The sequence below is a fragment of the Taudactylus pleione genome, unplaced genomic scaffold (genome assembly GCF_031769625.1).
Source record: "Taudactylus pleione unplaced genomic scaffold, aTauple2 ptg000004l, whole genome shotgun sequence".
Classification (NCBI taxonomy): Eukaryota; Metazoa; Chordata; class Amphibia; order Anura; family Myobatrachidae; genus Taudactylus; species Taudactylus pleione.
This window is the reverse complement of record NW_028284407.1, coordinates 5325605-5344842: the sequence shown is the minus strand read 5'-3', so window position 1 is coordinate 5344842 and position 19238 is coordinate 5325605. Positions and strand designations below refer to the sequence as shown.

The window sequence follows — 19238 nt, the reverse complement described above, 5'->3', positions numbered from 1 at the left end:
TACGCCCAATCGCACAGGCAGAGCCGCCCACCAGCACACGTCATCTCCAGGTGTATTAAAACATTGGTACATCGAGGACAATCGGAAGCGATCACAGCACTTGTGGTTGCCTTACCCTACCGCAAGCACTGCGAGGACTTCAGTGTAAAAAACAGGCATGTGATGTGTACTATGACGCTGCATGTTAATTATGCACGCATCTAAAATGGCGTTGAAACACTCAGGCACGCCTTCATTCGCAACTCCACTCCCCCGTTATTAGTGTCCTGCCCCCGTTATTAGTGTCCTGCCCCTGTTACCACCCACTAACGACCTCTCCTGTCACTCATTTCACTGGGCTGTCTTTGCTGGGCAAGCGAGCGGCCTGCGATTGCACAGAGTAGTTCGCGCACGCGCAGAATGAAGCATGCGCATACGCAAACCATCGGGCCGCTTGTGAGCGCACGGCGGTAGCGAGAGACTCTGAATGAGGTCCTGAGTGTGATGTGCGGTGACTGCAAATGTAGGGTCAATTAGCTCTGCAAATTTAATAAGAAGAGGTATGAACGCCTGTTAGTAATAGGATACCTAAATGATATTAGTGCTGTATGTATTCTTACAGTAAAGTAAAAGTACACGCTTTAATACTGCAGTTATTTTGCTGCAAAATACCAGTTTTTGGTGACACAGTAGCAGTGTGTTTCAATGGCTTCTCCTCTTATGATAGAAGTCTAAGAATGCCCGGCAAAACCATTGTATATCATCTTCTACTGTATCTACACACAACATTATAGATTTTGCGTGTTGCTTTTTCATTCTGCATTGTCTTTTAAGAGGTTGTATTTCTTTGTGTCTTCAGGTGTTGGAAGCCAAAGTTAATGAGGTGAAGATCAATGAGGCTCGTGAGCACTACCGTCCTGTGGCGTCACGCGCCTCCCTCCTCTACTTTATCATGAATGACCTGAAGAAAATCAGCCCCATGTACCAGTTCTCTCTTAAGGTTGTAACCAAAAAATATTTATGGCTTTATTTGTTCCACAACCAGCAGCACTGAGGTCAGTTACCACTGCACCACTGAGTACAACGCTTGAACTTTTAGAAGCAAGCTAAGTCTTCTACTCTTAAAGTGTGTGACTCTACCGTCAGAGCCCCATTGTCCATTCTCTGTTTCTACTTCAGGGTCCATAGGGTATCCACAGGATACCTTGGGGTATAGGTGTGACGTCAGTCGCAGGGCACCAAAGAGTTAAGCTTTCAGCCTCCCAGGATGCACTAGGTCCCCCTCCTATACCCCGCCCCCAGGCCAAGGCACCTCAGTTTAGTTTGGTGCCCGGCCGGAGTCGGGTGCACCTGTTGGAGTGGGGGCTAGAAGAGCCCCTGAAGCTTATTCTTCATGCAGCTGTGGCTGCACAACTGGATGAACAGCATGGACAGTCAGTCCTGACGTCCATGCTGTCTTCCCTACACCCCGCCGGTACCAGAACGCCGGTACTGATCCGGGGATGCTGGTGGGCGTCTGGGGTCACAGCTAGCGGTGACCCCAGATGCTCCGGACCATGGCCGGATTCAAGGGGGACAGAGGTAAGCAGCGGGGTCCCGCGGTGGGTCCCCGCTGATCACATGGTCCTAAGTCCCCAGGCAGGGGGCTCCCTGGGGACTGGCTGCAGCGTGGAGCCAGGCGACCAACCTGCGCTTCCACTACCCCCTGGGACAGCGGACCGCAGCAGAGCGGTAGCGCTGCGGCTTCCCAGGGGTTAAATGCATGCCAGGGGAGCGCGCCTTCCCTGTCTCACAGCCGGCGCCTCCCCCGCTGCACACAGCCCTCTCTGCACTGTGCTGACTGGTCCTGTGTCAGCGCTCCTCCCCCAGGCCAGCTTCTCTCTGCTCCTCGGCGGCCATCTTCTCTGCAACGCATGGTGAACGCTGCTGGAAGTCTGGAAGGAAGCATCGTGGTCTGGGTCCCCCCGCATACCTCTCCTCCGCTGTGGCTCAGGTCTGTGTATGCAGCGCTGTGTCCTACCAGGCCCTGTGTCTGTGTAGTTGAGTGATCAGCGCTGTTAGTGCAGGAATTGTTATTTCTCTGCATTGTATGTGACTGTGCTAGCGCTGCCTGTAACTATTCTTCACTAAACTGTCAGCTTTATTACTGTCCCTGTTCTTTCTGCTAAAGCCCTTGCGGTGCGGTGCTGCAGGGTGGTCTCTCGCCTATTTAATACTTAATTGGTGAGAGAGGTCACATACGTGGTGCCATCATGTCTGAAAGTGATTTTCCCCTCCGGCTACAGTGTACCACGTGCAAAGTACCGTTAGCGGAGGGGGAGGGTAGCGCGGAGGGCCTTTGCCGGCAGTGTTGTCCATGGCGCGGCCTATTACGGTTACAGCACCGGTACAGGAGCCGCCCTGGGCTTGTTTCGCTCAGGCGTTAACAGCTTTAGTGGGCCAGTTAGCTCCGCAGCCCGCGTTTACTCCGATGGGTTTGTCCCAGCAGTCTGTGGTGTTGTCACCCATGCAGGGGTTCCCACGACAATTGGTGGTACCCCACAGTCTCCCTATTTCCCCGCTCCCGGGTTCTCAGGAGCCAGCGTGGGTTAACTCCCTGACGAGTTCTTTACAGCACTTGTCGGATGTATTGCAAGGGGAGTCTGTGATGCGGCCTCATAAAAGGCCGGTGGCGTCTCTGTCCGCTCCTTATGAGGATGACGAAGGGACGTCTGATGATGGGGAGATTCTGGATCCTTACGATCAGGAACCTTTCCATACTAAGGACGCTGATGCTAAGTCCAAAGTATATATTCCTGGACTTATTCGGGCGGTCCGCACAGCCTTGGTGATTGAGGACGAAGTTCCCCCAGCGGCTAAATCTAAGTATGCCTTTTTCAAAGATGTGAAGGGCGATGCCACAGTCTTTCCTCTTTCGGGTCAGTTGGTGGACCATTTAGAGGAGGCGTGGAAACAACCTGGCAAAAGATACCAGCCGCAGAGACGCCTGGCGGTGGCTTATCCGTTCGCGGATAATTATTTTGCTAAGTGTGAATCCCCTCCACAGGTGGATTCTCACGTGACCCGTCTTGTCCGTAGTGCCACATTGCCGATGCCATCCATGTCCTCCCTTAAGGATGCTACGGACCGCAAGGTAGAAATCTGCCTGAAGTCCGCTTATTCCCTTGCAGGGGGGGCAGCACGGCCGGCTATGGCCATTTGCTGGGTTGCCAGAGCGATGGAGCGCTGGGCGGATTCATTAGAGGCTTCTTTTGAATCCGACTGTCCGGCCGAACAAGCGGAGTTGATTGGCAATCTCCGTGATTCGGCCACCTACATCAACGAGGCGGCTCTAGACATTAGTACTCTGGTGTCTAGAATTTCTTCAGCAGCGGTAGCTGCTCGTCGCACCTTGTGGCTGCGATCCTGGAAGGCGGACGCAGATCCAAGAAAGGTCTGGAAGCGTTGCCGTTTACCGGAGAAGTTCTCTTCGGTCCGGATCTGGATAAGATTGTGGCCACGCTGGCGGCAGCCAAATCTGCTTGTCTCCCGTCGGCCGCTGCTCCTTCTGGTTCTGGACCATCGTCCTTTCGGTCATCTAGGGCCCAGGGCAGGCCCAAACCACAGTCGTTTCCTCGACAGGCTGGCCCTAAGAAATCGGGCAAGCCCCGGAAACAGGCATGGAGTACCAGACGTCCGGCCCCCAAGCCAGATGACAAGCCTGCGGCCTGACGGTCCGGGTCTCCCCTTGGGGGATCCCAGGGTGGGAGGCCGCCTGCTGCAGTTCTCCCGGTGTTGGTCGTTCACTACGACAGACACTTGGGTTCTGGAGGTGGTCTCTCACGGGTACGCCCTCTCCTTCCGGCACAGACCCCCGGCTCGATTCTTCACCACGGGTCTACCATCAGACCGGAACAAGGCTACGGAGCTGCGGAAGGTATTGCACACTATGCTCCAGGCTGGAGTTATAGTGCCTGTTCCATTCTCCCAGAGGGGCCAGGGTTTCTATTCAAATCTATTTTTGGTACAGAAACCCAATGGGTCATATCGTCCGATTCTCAACCTCAAAGCACTCAACAAGTCTTTGCGGGTCCCGAAGTTTCGGATGGAGACCCTACGGTCCATCATTCTGGCGCTGGAACCTGGGGACTACATGGTGTCATTGGACATACAGGACGCTATGGCGGTCATGGCGGCTTCTCTGCGGCTGCAAGGAGTCCGCATGTTGCCGTACTTGGACGACCTGTTATTGGTGGCAGGATCTCCAGAGCTCCTGTTACACCACTTGGACCTGACCATTGCACTGCTGCAACGGCACGGCTGGCTAATTAACTGGCAGAAGTCCACTCTAATCCCGTCTCGGAGGATTCTGCATCTTGGAGCCTTATTGGACTCGGGACAGCAAAGGATCTTCGTGACGGAGGACAAGATCTCTGCTTTACAGTCAAGGGTGCGCAGTTGTCTGCACAGCCGCCGGGTGTCCTTACACTCGGCGATGAGGTTACTGGGCTCCATGGTGTCGGTGTTCGACATGGTGGAATACGCCCAGTTTCACTCTAGACCTCTGCAGCACCTGATCCTGTCCAAGTGGAACGGGCTGCCTCAGTCTCTGAAGTTCCAGACGATTGTGCTCACCCCGGAGGTTCGCCTGTCCCTTGCGTGGTGGTTAAAGATGACCCACCTCAACAAGGGACGTCCGTTCTGGGTTCCAAATTGGGTCCTGTTGACAACGGACGCCAGTCTTCGAGGCTGGGGAGCAGTTTCGGGTCCACACTTGTTCCAGGGCAGGTGGACACCGACAGAAGCGGAGCTTCCAATAAATATCTTGGAACTCCGTGCGGTCTTCAATGCTCTCCTGCAGGCACAGCGGTTTCTCCAGGGTCACCCGGTGCAGGTCCAGTCGGACAATGCTACCACCGTGGCCTACATAAACAGGCAAGGAGGAACTCGCAGTCGGGCGGCTCTCGTAGAGGTCTCTCGGATCCTGGTTTGGGCGGAGCGCAATCTTCCGGCCATATCAGCGGTCTTCATCCCGGGAGTGCTAAATTGGGAGGCGGACTTTCTAAGTCGCCAGGACGTTCATCCAGGGGAGTGGTCCCTGCACCCGGACGTTTTTCAACTACTGGTGGACAGGTGGGGTCTTCCAGAAATCGACCTCATGGCGTCCCGGCACAACAACAAGTTGCCGGTGTACGGGTCTCGCACAAGAGACGAAGGGGCGTCTCTGGTGGATGCTCTGTCCGTCCGGTGGACGTTCAGGTTCGCATACCTGTTCCCTCCGGTCTCCCTTCTTCCACGGGTAATCCGGAAATTCAAACAGGAAGGAGGGACGCTCCTGTTGATAGCTCCCGCGTGGCCCAGACGGCACTGGTTCTCAGACCTTCAGGGTCTGTCCGTGGACAGTCCTCTGCGGTTGCCGCTACGACCGGACCTTCTGTCTCAGGGTCCTTGTCTTCACCCGGACCTGACTCGGCTGTCTTTGGCGGCGTGGCTGTTGAGACGGCCATGCTGAGGTCCTGGGGGTTTGCCAGCTCTATGCTGTGTACCATGTTACGAGCTCGGAAACCGTCTTCCGCGAGGATATACCATCGCGTGTGGCATACGTTCTTCCAGTGGTGTCGACCGAGAGGTTATGCACCGCGGGAGTTTCGTCTGTCTCGGATTCTCGCCTTCCTGCAAGCGGGACTAGATCATGGGCTTCGCCTTGCTTCTTTGAAGGTACAGGTTTCGGCCCTATCTGTCTGGTTTCACCGTAGGATTGCTACAATCCCGGATGTGCGCACCTTTATGCAAGGTGTTCTCCGTATTCAGCCGCCCTTTGTTCCACCTGTGGCGCCTTGGGATTTGGCTGTGGTCCTGAGGACTCTCCAAGGACCGCCGTTTGAACCACTGGGCTCAGTGGATATTAAATGGCTAACAGCTAAGACTGTTTTCCTTCTGGCCGTTGCTTCAGCCAGACGTGTTTCTGAGTTAGGGGCTCTTTCTTGTAGACCCCCTTTCTTGGTTTTTTTCATGGGAACAGGGCAGTGCTCCGCACTCGGCCCGAGTTTCTCCCCAAAGTTGTTTCCCAGTTTCAGGTTAACGAGGAAATAGTTGTTCCGGCCTTTAACTCACCGGGTCTTTCCGTGGGTGAGGCCTCTTTGGATGTTGTGCGGGCCTTAAGGACTTATGTGGACCGCACTTCTTTGTTTAGGAAGTCGGACGCTTTGTTGTCCTCTATGGCTTCTGTAAAAAGGGTTGGCCTGCTTCAAAGCAAACTTTGGCAGCCTGGATCCGTATGGCTATTTCTGAAGCTTATCTTCATGAAGGCCTACCGGTCCCTCCTTCTCTGAAGGCTCATTCCACTAGGTCTGTGGGTCCTTCGTGGGCAGCTTGACGTGGTGCCTCGGCAGTTCAGATCTGCAAGGCTGCTACGTGGTCTTCTGTCCATACCTTCGTGAGGTATTACAGGTTTGACACCTTCGCCTCTCAGGATGCTTCCTTCGGGCGGCGGATTCTCCTTTCTGCACAGGAGCGTCCCCACCCTTAAAGGATACTGCTTTGGGACATCCCCAAGGTATCCTGTGGATACCCTATGGACCCTGAAGTAGAAAATATGAGATATGGTAAGAACTTACCCTTGTTATCTCTATTTCTACGAAGTCCATAGGGTTCCACAGGACTCCCGCCCTGTCGCACCTGTGCTGCAGATGGGCTTTGCTCTGGTCACCGGTTTTCCGTCTCCCTCTGGTGAGAATGTGATTCTTGTATGTGTCCAGATCTTTGTTCTCTCTCTTCCTTCTCCTCCTCCGGCCTATGGCTTGGTAACTAACTGAGGTGCCTTGGCCTGGGGGCGGGGTATAGGAGGGGGACCTAGTGCATCCTGGGAGGCTGAAAGCTTAACTCTTTGGTGCCCTGCGACTGACGTCACACCTATACCCCAAGGTATCCTGTGGAACCCTATGGACTTCGTAGAAATAGAGATAACAAGGGTAAGTTCTTACCATATCTCATATTTTTATACGTCTTAATTCCCAGACACTCTCTTTCTCTCAGATTACCATCTCTCGGCTCCCTTGCCCCTCCAAGCTGCTGGAGAGACTTGCCTACACTCACCTCACACACTATCTTGCCTCATACAACATATTGGACTCACTTTAGTCCAGCTTTCATTCCCAACACTCCACAGATTCAGCACTGACTAAGGCGGTCAATGATTTGATCACTGCTGAGTCGATAGGGCATCACAAGATTTACACCAATTATTCCTGGTCATTTGGAAAGAGTGAGGGCTTGGTTGTACTGAGAAAGATCTTGCACCGGCACTGGAGAGTTAATTGTGGCGCCATTAAGAGTTGTCTTGCTCTGATCCTCACTGTTAATTGGCATAATCTGAATTAATTTCTCATGTGCAGGCATTTAATATCGTGTTTCACAAGGCTGTGCAGCAAGCAGAACCATCTGATGATGTCCGATTGAGAGTGAATAACCTCATTGACTGCGTGACATACTCCACATTTATATACATCAGCAGAGGACTGTTTGAAAGAGATAAAATAACCTTCACGGCCCAGTTAGCTTTCCAGGTAGGGTCAGTTGTACACTACACTAGTTTATATGGTATCCAATTGGGCGCAAAAATAAAACAAAAAACTTAAAATAGCTAAAATGTTATTATACGAGTGTTCCAACCAGTACTATTTAGTTTGAATCACACTATTATTATTACTATTTAATATAATATTGTAAATGAAAAAATGCACCAAGAGAAAATACTGGTTTTAAAATTCTTTTTTTTTTTTTATTTAATACTATAGTCAATGGAATTGGTAGAGAAAAAAACCTGTTGTCCTAAACCTACTGTTTTATTTTGTTTATATTAAGATTTTGCAAAAATGTAATTGTAGTCAGTAAAAAAAAAAGAAATCAGACAGTAGCATAATAAGCCCCGTTCCGTCTTTAAGGTCTGTTGCTTCTCGTTGGTTCCTAACTTTTAGGCTACTGAGCTGACACTCTTTTGTTTAATAATGAATAATGACTGACTTTTAAATTAGACTCTATGGGGGTATATTTACTAAAATACGTATTTTTAGAAGTGGAGATTTTACCCATAGCAACCAATCAGATTCCACTTAAAATTTATCTATCACCTTCTAGAAATTATAGCTAGAATCTGATTGGTTGCTATGGTAACATCTCCAAATCTAAAAACCTACTTTTTAGTAAATATACCCCAATTTCTAAAACTAGTCCCGCCATACATAACGCTAACTAACAAGCATTATCCTCCATAAATTATAGTAGGTAAGAGACCAATGGTTTGATTGAGAAATCGGGGCTTATTTTAATTTAAAATGGTTCCACGTCCTGGAAAATCCTTTACTGAATTTTGAGAGCACAGAAATGGGATAATTCTGTATTTAAATCTCAATCTTCACATAAAATGCCCATTTGTACACCCTAGAAAACTGTCCTACTAAAATAAATAAGAAAGGGGTTCCTAGTCAGAATGTCGACAAGTTCCGAATGTTAACAGTCTAATGTGGACATGGACTTTAGGTAGACATGTACAAATGTCGACATGGTAAAAATGTCAACATGTTTTTAATGTTGATATTTAACATGTCTACACCAGAACGTCGACAATACATTAATGTGTTATTTTTAGGGTTAGGGATAGGTTTAGGGGTATGTATAGAGTCAGGCTAAAATAAGAGGAAAACTCTGTCAACATTCTGGTGTCGATGTGTTAATTGTCAACATTTTAACCACGTTGACAATTGTGAATGTCGACGTATTCACTGTAGACCTAATGTCTTAGATGCCAACTGATCCTAACTTAAACATTTTGCCCGAGATGTGTCTATTTTTCCATACTGAGCAGTCATTTTATACAAAGATACACCAAAGGTACTTTAAAGTCAGCACTATCCACAATATATAGGTAATGTTAATATAAAAAAAAACAGTATTTCCAACTGCTCTGTCCTAAATAGACACAAGGATCAATACCACATGGTTGAATATGTTGTAGTATCAAAATGGAGAGATAGGCTCTAAGGGAAAACATCGAGAAAGGCACTATGGATGCAAGGATGTTTTAGATCTATGAAATCATAAAGTATATTCTCTTATCACCATGTTATACAGTATGATATCTATGAACGATAACAATATCGTTCAACGATATATCGTTCATTTCTATTGCAGTGAACGACCAATGATGCGCCTTCCTGCATGCACGATAACAATATCTATGATCGCCCATACATGCAGACCAACTTGCGCGATATTGTCATCTTTGCCTGTGCAGAGATGTGGCAGGATGACTTCACTGAAAGAGATCTTTGAAGTCGGTGGTACAGATCGTACCTTGGGCCTGATTCAGACCCACACGCAAGCGGCTGTCCGCTCGCAAGTGGGTCGATGTTGTGCACTGCACATGCGCACGATGGCGGGAGCTCCGTCGTGCGCATGCGCCAGACGCGACGAGCGAAGGACTTTCCTTCGCTCGTTGTGTCTGATCAAAGGGGGCGTGTTGTCGATGTTGATTGACAGCACGCCCCCTTTGGTGATGTCAGTGGGAGTGATTTTGGCTCTGATAGAGCCAAAATCACTCCGGGCCTTGCGGTTGAAAAACTCAACCGCAGGCTCCGGCTCGCAGTGGCGATGGTCGCGATGGTCAAGACCATCGCGGCCATCACACTGCACGCTCGTATAGGCTGTGGGTGGTGACCCACAGCTATACGAGCGTCCAGGAGGACGCTCCATAATTATGGAGGGCGGCCCTCATTCAGAGCGTGCGCTCTGCTCAGAGCGTACGGCTCTGAATGAGGGCCCTTATTCTACAAAATGTTGATCTCAATGTTATTCTCACATATTATTATCTATTCTATTATTATGTACTAGTGTTTTGGACCCGTGATTTGCTGGGTCACTAGTTATTTTGTAGGGTGGGTGTTTTTTCTATATTTCCCAATTTCTGCATGTCTCTCTTTCTCTCCCACATCTCTCTCTTTCCCCCACATGTCCCTCCCTCTCTCTCCCACGTGTTTATCTTTCTCTCTTCCCCAGGTGTCTCTCTCTTTCTCTCACCCACTTTTCATCACACCGCCCCCCCCCGTAGCAAACTGATGATATCGCCCTCACCCTCCTCCAGTCACCGATAGGTTCACTTTCTAAAGCTGCGGGCAGATGGCATAAGCTCCATACTGCTGTCTCATAGCAATGCACAGGGCGATATAAAGTAAACCTGCAGGACTGGGAGGCGGAGCTACCTGGTGATGAGCATTCATGTCTCAGTGTGCGGGGATTTCCAGAAAACATCTCAGAAAGGTGGGTATGGGTGTGCCTTTATATTGCTCCACCCCAGATCAGGTGTCAGTGGGTGTGGTCTCACAGTTGGTGCAGGATCAACATGAGTCATATGACAGATCTAGGGACAGGTCATATACGAGTATATATGTGTGTGGTGGTGAGCTCGATTATCAGCTACACAGCAGCCAGGTTATGTTCCCATAAGCTCGTGGTTACTGTTTACCTGGGGCAGACAGATGACGCATACTCCAAACTGCCAGTTTGCTGTGGGAGAGGAGAGGCTGTGTCCAGGCAGCCAGTGAGAGCTGTGAGGGAAGGGAGGGGGTGGGACCTCCCTGCAGCTCTATACTGAGTCTGCTCTAGACACATGGCCTTAACTAGTTATATAATAGATTCTCTCTATCCATTTCATTATCTATTTTCTCTGGACATTTGACATTTATTGAAGGGGCAAAAAGAATTACATAACAACCAAGTTCAGTTAATCTGTCAGTTGTGATATTATGATGAATGAGATCGCAGTAGACACAACTGCGCATGATGTATTTAGAGACACTTGCCCAGAAGCGAAATGTCCCTTTAAATGATTTTAAAATGCTGTCAACTATATGCCCTCTGCTGCTCACTGCAGATCAGTGTGATGGTCCACAGCTCCTGGCAGAACTATTCAGTCTCAGTAGCGTTACAGGGGGAAATCAATAAGAAAATCTAACATCAAATACATTTACTCAGGTCATTTTTCCTAACTATTCAGCATAAGCTTTGTGGCTGCAGAACAACCTGTCTAGTGAAAGCAGACGCAGAACGTCCAGCGATGTCATTAAAATCTGCTGTTTCCTATTAAATGACAGCATATTTGTTAGTTCGATTTTAATTTGTTGTTCTTCGTTTTTTGCCAGCGATACCTCTTTTTCGTTTTATTAGATTAAGACTTTAGGGAATGTATTAAAAAGACACTCAAAACGAATACTTTGCAAACAAGATAGCATTGGTGACTAATGCCAATTTCAATAATACTTTATAGTAAAATCCAGATGTCAGGCCAAGAACAGAACCCAGTTAGCAGAAACATGCTCTCCAACATGTATTACGTTAGACATCCAAAATCTTCTTTTTATTAACTTTAGTATAGCAGTAAAAATGGACAGGAGCCATTCTTGGTCCATCAGTCCTTTGATGCAAAGTCACACATCATTTTTTTGATTAAACAAGTCTTTTGGCTTGTTGTAAACTCTGGATGAACACTTTCCAAAGCTGGTTCTCTTAAACATCAAAGCTCACGAAATGCATCCAAAAACTGCTCAACAGTTCTCTGGATGCAATGATCTTAATACAACTCATTACATTTACTGCCACATATAACGAAGATCAGTCTTGGCTGTTCCAGACTTAAACACCGGATTTCTATCAGTACCAGTTCTATAAAACCCACCAAAGGTTCAAAGAGAAATTAGCCTCAAATGGTTCTTTATAGGTTGTATAAAATGTAAATAGGAAAATATTGTCTGATTTTATGTTCTGTCTTTGGGCCTGATTCAGCAAGGACCACAGTTACTAATACGCACGCCATCGGACGATTGTTGCGTTCTGCGCATGCATCACAGTGCGTGAACCGGTCACTGCTATCGGGGCTGCGATCGCAATGGCTGCGCAGACCCATCGCAGAGTGATTGAAACGAAGTGCCATTGGGGGGAGGTGCAAGGGTGCGTGAGGCTGCGATGGTACTCGGTTGTACCGATGGTTTCGATATTCTACTAAACATTACAGATGTGTTTAAGGTAAAGTGGGCGTCCTTATATTGTGCTGAGTTTGCATTGCGATCGCAGTGGACTAGCTTGCTATCGCAGTTGAATTGCGTGCGTACACAATATTGCGATCCGTAGTGAATCAGGCCCTTTGTGTAGAGTCATTTCTATGGGAGACAGGTAGTTTATACAGTTAACTCCCTACCTCTCTGCAGTTTCTCCTGCCCTGCTTCCCTATAAAATAAATACCAGATAAGGGAAAACAGTACTTGTCTTATCTGGTAAGATCATAAGCAATATGATGGTGTTTCAATGTTCAGCAATTTAAGCCAGGGGCGTTTCTAGAGAGGAGGGGGCCCGTGTGCAGTCTCTGACACAGGCCCCCTCCTCTCCACCCGGCAGCGCACTGAGCTGTGCGTGGCCAGCGCCGGAGTTATAGACTCTGGGCACTAGAGTGTGCCCAGAGTCTATAGTGTATGCACAGGTCACTGGGAAAATGGCCACGGCGGCCATTTTCCCTGTACTGCGCATGCGGAAACGACGGGAAAATGGCCATTTCCCAGTCGTTTTACAGCGCCGGACGCCCGCGCCGACGTGGGACTCCGGAGAGGTAAGTATTATTATGGGTGCAGGGTGTGCGGTGCGGGGCCCCCCTGGACCCAAGGGCCCGTGTTCCCTGCACACCCTGCACCCATTATAGATTTGCCCCTGATTTAAGCGCTGGTTTAGCATGCCCTGTTTCAGAATGTAAGGAAAGTCTTCCTTGAACACATTTTTATATACCTATAGTTCTTTATAACGCCACTAAAAGTCATTGCCCAAGAAATGTAAGATATTGGTAAAGTCTCAGAAATCTTGACATGTCACCTAATAATCTCTGTCAGCAGGTTTATACCAAATTGGCATAAAATAATTGCTAACTTATTTTCTATATGAAACAAGCCTCTGCATTCCTTCCCGTATCATGAATGCGTCCCAGCCAACATACTACAAGCAACAATTCTGGCGATTTTTTTTACCCCTAAGTCAGTGGTTCCCAAACAAGGGGCCATGGCACTTTGGGGTTAGTGGTCCATAACCAAATCAATTTATTTATGGTCCAGAGCTGGTGGCAGCCAATCATAAAATATGTGGACAAACAGAAGCGCAACCCTGTCCACCATCACATAACTGACCCTAAAGATGACATATAAGCCCAATTTACTTCAATTTATATTTTTTTCAGAATTTCTCAATAAGAAACTTTTAGCCCAGAGGCGCCATAAAAAAAATTCTGCTACTATATGATGCTGTGATTCAAAAACATTTGGGAATCTCTGCCCTACATGAACACTACTGACATATGTCACTTATCCTGGATACAATAAGCAGTAGTAATTGAAGTTGCATATTTCAAAAATGCAAACAAATGACCCAAAAACTAGTTTCTAATGTGTGTCCCATTAATTTCCTGTTCCTGTCTGTCAGTAAACTATATAATGATCTGCATAAGCACTGTATGACATGAGCCAAACATGTACAATGTGAGTCAGTGGTCGCCCTCGGTATCAGGGGTATACAGAGCTGCTCGATAGATGTGGTCACTCGCTCCCAGTGTATGCAAATCCAGCACACGCCCAGCAAGGCAGGCGATCGCACGGCAAGGCATTAGCACACACACTATGTCTTGGCGAGCGATCACTTTGTGTATGCAGACGCCCACCAGCCATTCATAAGATGCCCACTTGCGCACGTCATCTCCTGGATGAGCATGAAAAAATTGGTACATCGAGCACCATCGGATATGCTCGCAACGCTTGCGGTTGACTATACCTGGCTGCAAGCACTTCGATCACTTGAGTGTGAAATACAACCACGTGACGTGTACAATGACGCTGCCTGTTAATTATGCAGACCTATGAAACGGTGTTGAAACACACAGGCATGTCTGCGTTCGCACCTCCACTCCCCCGTTTCTAGTGGCCTCTTCTGCCACTCATTCAACTGGGCTGTCTATGCTGGGCGAGCGAGCGCTTCCCGATCTGTTGCAGTGGTTCATGCATGCGCATTGTGAAGCATACGCATGCGCAGAATGCAAATATCGGCCAGCTATGAACGATCGCATCCTAGCAAGCAGGTCTGAATCAGGTCCTAAGTTCTGTATTTGCTATGTCAGAACCAAAGGTTTGTCAAGATCTTGCAATCAGATCACTACATTTTGGAAACCATGCTTGATCCTAGATTTCTAGGCATATGTAATGTCTTTCTTTCCAACTGACACAGATCAAAGACCTCCTTGTGAGCAAGTTGTCAGCTCAAGTGGCATATGACACAGCAAAGTCTCCTGATTCAGTTTCTCCTGCGAGTGCTGCTGCCAGTAAAAAAACAACCTTTTCCCAGAGACCCACTGGTGATGGGGATGAGTCAAGTCGGTACACCAGAGTGAAATAGCTTTGCTTTACTTAAGCTGCCCACCCTCCAGTGTTTAGCACAGCCGGAACCTTGCGAGCGGTACAGAAGGCTATTTCCTAAAAATGTAGAAAAGCTGATGTTCATAAAAATAAACTACAAATTCCATGAGCAAGCTCTTTCCCACCAATTACATCAATGTACAGAGACTTTAATGGTGGATTCCAGTAGGGGTGGTCTAATATTGTGTGGTGATGATGATATTAACACTGATGAGGGTGAGGAAGATGAGATCTTTCTGATGAGGATTAACAACACAGTTAGCTGCCTTAAGCCAATCGGGAACTTGTTTTGTGGGAGTCCAAACAAACCAAGTACTTCAGCCATAAAAGTGGAAGTCCCTGGGTCCTCCATCTTCTGTTTTCTCCTGCTGCTTCACTTTACAGTCTCTTCACAGCCTATCTTCAAGCTGCACATGTGTAGTTTCAAGACAGGCTTCGAAGAGTCCAAGCAGCAGGAGAACAGTACCCTTGGGTATTTCCGTAAAGCTGTCCCCGCAAAATGAGCAGCTTTTCGGAAGTGATAATTAAGTGTAGGAGGCATGGTGAATGCCTCTGATACTTGGATTGATCTTGCAGTGAATGCACTTCTTAATCATCACAGGGGTATATTTATCATAATGAATAGAGCCCTGAGTTAGATGAAAAGTGAAGATTAGATTCATACAATGTCTCATGTTAAATATGATGTTTGTGATTTAATTCCACTCCCATCTGAACATACGCTACAACCTAAAGTATTGTTTCGTGTAAGTTACTGAAGCAATTCCCATAGAGAATACATTACATCCTTGCATGTCATCATAGTGGCAGCCTCTGTTCTGACAATGTGAACTCTGTGCTCACCCTCCAGCTGATCCCATGTAGTAGACAAGAGGCTCTCTGTAATGTATGCAATCACGTCAGTAATGTGACAGCCTTACACACCACATTTCAGATATCTAACTACACTTTATTTTACTCTTTCAGCTTTTGATAATGAACAAAGAAATATCTGCTCAGGAACTGGACTTCTTACTTCGCTTCAATATTGACCATATTTATAATAGTCCATTGGACTTTCTTTCGAATTCGACGTGGAGCGCTATTAAGGTAGGTTCCTTTCGTCACTGCAGAACCTCACAATGCAAATCTTCCATGGAAGCAGGGGCGTATTACGAGAGGAGGGGGCCCGTGTTCACTCACCGTCCAGGGCCCCCTCCTCTCTCTACGGTAGCCATAAGCAAACTGACAGCAGCGGTAGACCCCAGGCAGCCATTTTCTTGGTGATTTCCTCCTGCACATGCCCAAAACGCTGGGAAAACGTCCGTGGCTGCCATTTTCCAGGCGTTTTCTGTAGCACTACTGTGGGACATCGGAGAGGTAAGTATCAACAACAAAAAAAAGTATGGGTGCAGGGTGTGCGATGCGGGCCCTCCCCTGGACCCAGAGGTCAGTGTGCACCGCACACCCTGCACCCATTATAAATATGCCCCTGCATGGAAAAGAGATGCTGAGATTTTCATGAGAATAAAAACTACCATTTTATTAGGAAATTGCCTATAATATGGGTGGCCAACCTGTCAGAGACAAAGAGCCCAAAAATATCTGTAGGTATGCCATAGAGCCAAGATCATGTGCATGCTGAAGGGGTGCAAAAAAAAGGGCGGAGTGGCCCTGTCCCTGCTAGGCCACACCCTGGTATGATGTTTGTAGGAGTGTGATCTCGTGTCACACCCCCATTTTAAGTCAGGAAACCATAAATAATACATCATTTACATAATCAAATTTTCAAAATAATACATTTTTTTATGTTTTTACTTTGAGGTAACTGTTAAAGGAAAAGAAAAATTGAAAAAGCCACATCCACATAAAATACACTGAAAAAGCCACTTCCACATAAAATACACTGAAAAAAGGCACACCCATATAAAATACATTATAAAAGCCACATCCACATAAAATACATTGAAAAAAAAATAAATTCACATAATACAATCCAGCCCCTATGTGTCACTCCAGCCCTCCATGTATCACTTCAGCAGCCCCTCATGTGTCACTTCAGCAGTCCCTCATGTGTCACTCCATCCCCCATTTGTTACTCCGGCAGCCATTCATGTGTCACTCCAGCAGTCACTCGTGTCACTCCAGCCCCCCATTTGTCACTCTAGCAGCCCGTCATGTGTCACAACAGCAGCCCCTCCATGTGTCACTCCACCCATGTGTCACTACAGCAGTCCCTCATTTTTCACTCCAGCCCCCCATTTGTCACTCCAGAAGCCCCTCATGTGTTATAACAGCAGCACCTCATGTGCCACTTCAGCCCCTATATGGGCCACTCCAGCCACTCTACCCCACACTTCCTCCCACTCCACGTGCCACTCCAGCCCCACATCACAAATAAACCAAAATTATAAATTAAACAAAAAAAAACTGCTCTTACCTTGCTGTGGACTGTCTGGCGTCATCCTCCTTGTGGCTGCATGTTCAGTCACAAGTTGAGCTCTGCCTCCTGTTTGCGGCGTGATGTCATCATGTCACTCCGCCTTACGCCTCTGGAGCGCAGCAGACTGCTACAAAGGACAAGCCTCCTCTGAACAGCTGCACTCCTATTCGAGGAGGCAGTCTGTTTCAGTCAGGGGAGCCACATCAGACGAATGGAAGAACCACATGCGGCTTGAGAGCCACGGTTTGGCCACCGTTGGTCTTTAACATGATTTACCAAAGTGTTTTGGTGCCCAACCCAAAGACTTTAATTTGCACCCATCCAAATCCATAATACATTCTCTTCAATTATAAAGAACAGCAGTTCCCAAACCTTTTTGAATCAGAGAGCCCTGGATTATTAGCATTTTGTTAATGCCACCCCTAGGCAAAAAGTTTCTTATTGAGAAAGTTATCAAACATTATTTAAGTAAATTGTGCTTAAATGTCATCCTGAGTTTCGGTTATGTGGTGGTGGACAAGGCTGCACTTCTGCTTGTCTACTTATTTTATGATTGGCAACCACCAGCACTTGTTTTGCCAACACATGGATCATAAAGAGTTTCATTTGGTCCTGGACCACCAACCCCTGGCACCGCTGCAAGTGTATCGTGGCACCCCATGGAGCCACTGCACCCAGTTTGAGAACCACTGATATAGAATATATAAGAGAGTCTATCCAACAGTTGTTGCTTGGTAGCCTACAGGAGATCAGACCATAAAGATATCCAAACTATGTATTTTTTGTATAGACAATGAGCTTTATGGATGAATTCCGAGGACTAGACAGAGACATTGAAGGTTCTCCTAAGCGCTGGAAAAGGGTGATTGAATCTGAATGTCCGGAAAGAGAACGTCTTCCACAAGAATGGAAGAGCAAGAGCTCCCTACAGAAAATGATTATGATGCGCGCACTGAGACCTGACCGGATGACGTACGCTATCAGGTATATACTAGTAACTTGTATAGTATAATATTATATTTGTCATAATTATATTTTAAAAAATAGCGTATTTACACGCATATGATCAAAGGAAGTATCTCCATTGCAGTGCCGGTAGCATATGTGCCAAGTTCAGGGCCGGATTAAGGTCTGTGGGGGCTCCTTGGCAACAAACGTGTGGAGGCCCCTATCAATAAAGTTGTGTGTGTGTGTATATATATATATATATATATATATATATATACATATATACACAAACACACATGCACATATATATAATAATAATATACACATGCACACATACACACACACACACACATACATCGGGCTGCCTGCCTGATGTGTGTATATATATATATATATATATATATATATATATATATATATATAACTCTCAGTGGGGTATAAATAGCAGTCCACTTCACTAACACAGTATCCCTTTGATGAAGTCTAAAGACGAAATGCGTTGGGAGTGTCTGACCTATGCCTCATGAACTCTGAAAACAATCTCTCTCGTTGTATCAGATAAGCTGCTATATTTATTCTTTATTTATTTAGTTTAAAATTTTATCTCCATCTGATTACTGTTGTACGAAATGCCTCTTGATTTTATATTTTTATCTATATATGTATGAAATGCCTCTGGATTTTATACTTTCTTGTTTATTTTTATATATGTGTGATTAAGAGAAACCTTTTTATCTCTGAGGTCCCTTACTCAGTGTCTATAATAAATTTGTTTTTTATTTAATCTTATTGTCTTATCACTATATTTATATAAATTATTTATTCACGTTGACACAATTTTTAGCAAATTAGTCGCTCTAATATCAACTCCCTCCCTTGTCTACATATACACACATATATATATATATATATATATATATATATAGATAGGTACTACACAAAGCGCTACACCCGCTACACTCTGAATGTCCAAATGCTTTAATAGAAAGTCCTCCACAAATACACTTCCCAGAAACTGGTGGCAGCTAGATGTTCTCCAGAAGGACCGTCGTTGCACTGTCCCAAGTGTTTTTATGTAAGACAAAAGGTGAAAACACAGCGCCTCATAGTGTAATCATTTTGTTTATGTGGATGTTTCAAGAAAAATAATCAAATGCCCGTACCAGATGGGTTATATATATGTGCATATAACCAAACACTCTTGGAACTCCGTATTAGGGTTCTTCCGCTCTTTAACTGGCACCAATATCACAATTGTTCAGAATTCAGAGGGAATATATAGAGAAAAGGAAAAATACTCTCATGGTGTAGTATTAACACAATTTTATTACATACACCCCTCCAGCAGAGCCAGTGCAAGAAATAGGGATGAACTCTTACGATATAAACCTAAAGAACAAGATTTCAATAAGATGGTA

General features: G+C 46.5%; 1 protein-coding gene across 4 annotated transcripts in view; it reads left to right on the top strand.

Annotated features, from left to right (window-relative positions):
- The window catches only part of LOC148543364 (dynein axonemal heavy chain 11-like), a 361950-nt gene that overhangs the window by 256745 nt on the left and 85967 nt on the right, over positions 1 to 19238 (top strand). For all 4 annotated transcript variants that reach the window (XM_088472011.1, XM_088472001.1, XM_088472021.1 and 1 more), the window contains 4 exons: positions 839 to 979; positions 7353 to 7523; positions 15417 to 15539; positions 17663 to 17856. In XM_088472011.1, coding sequence (XP_088328137.1) covers positions 839 to 979; positions 7353 to 7523; positions 15417 to 15539; positions 17663 to 17856 — 629 coding nt within the window. The remainder of the gene's footprint in view (positions 1 to 838; positions 980 to 7352; positions 7524 to 15416; positions 15540 to 17662; positions 17857 to 19238) is intronic.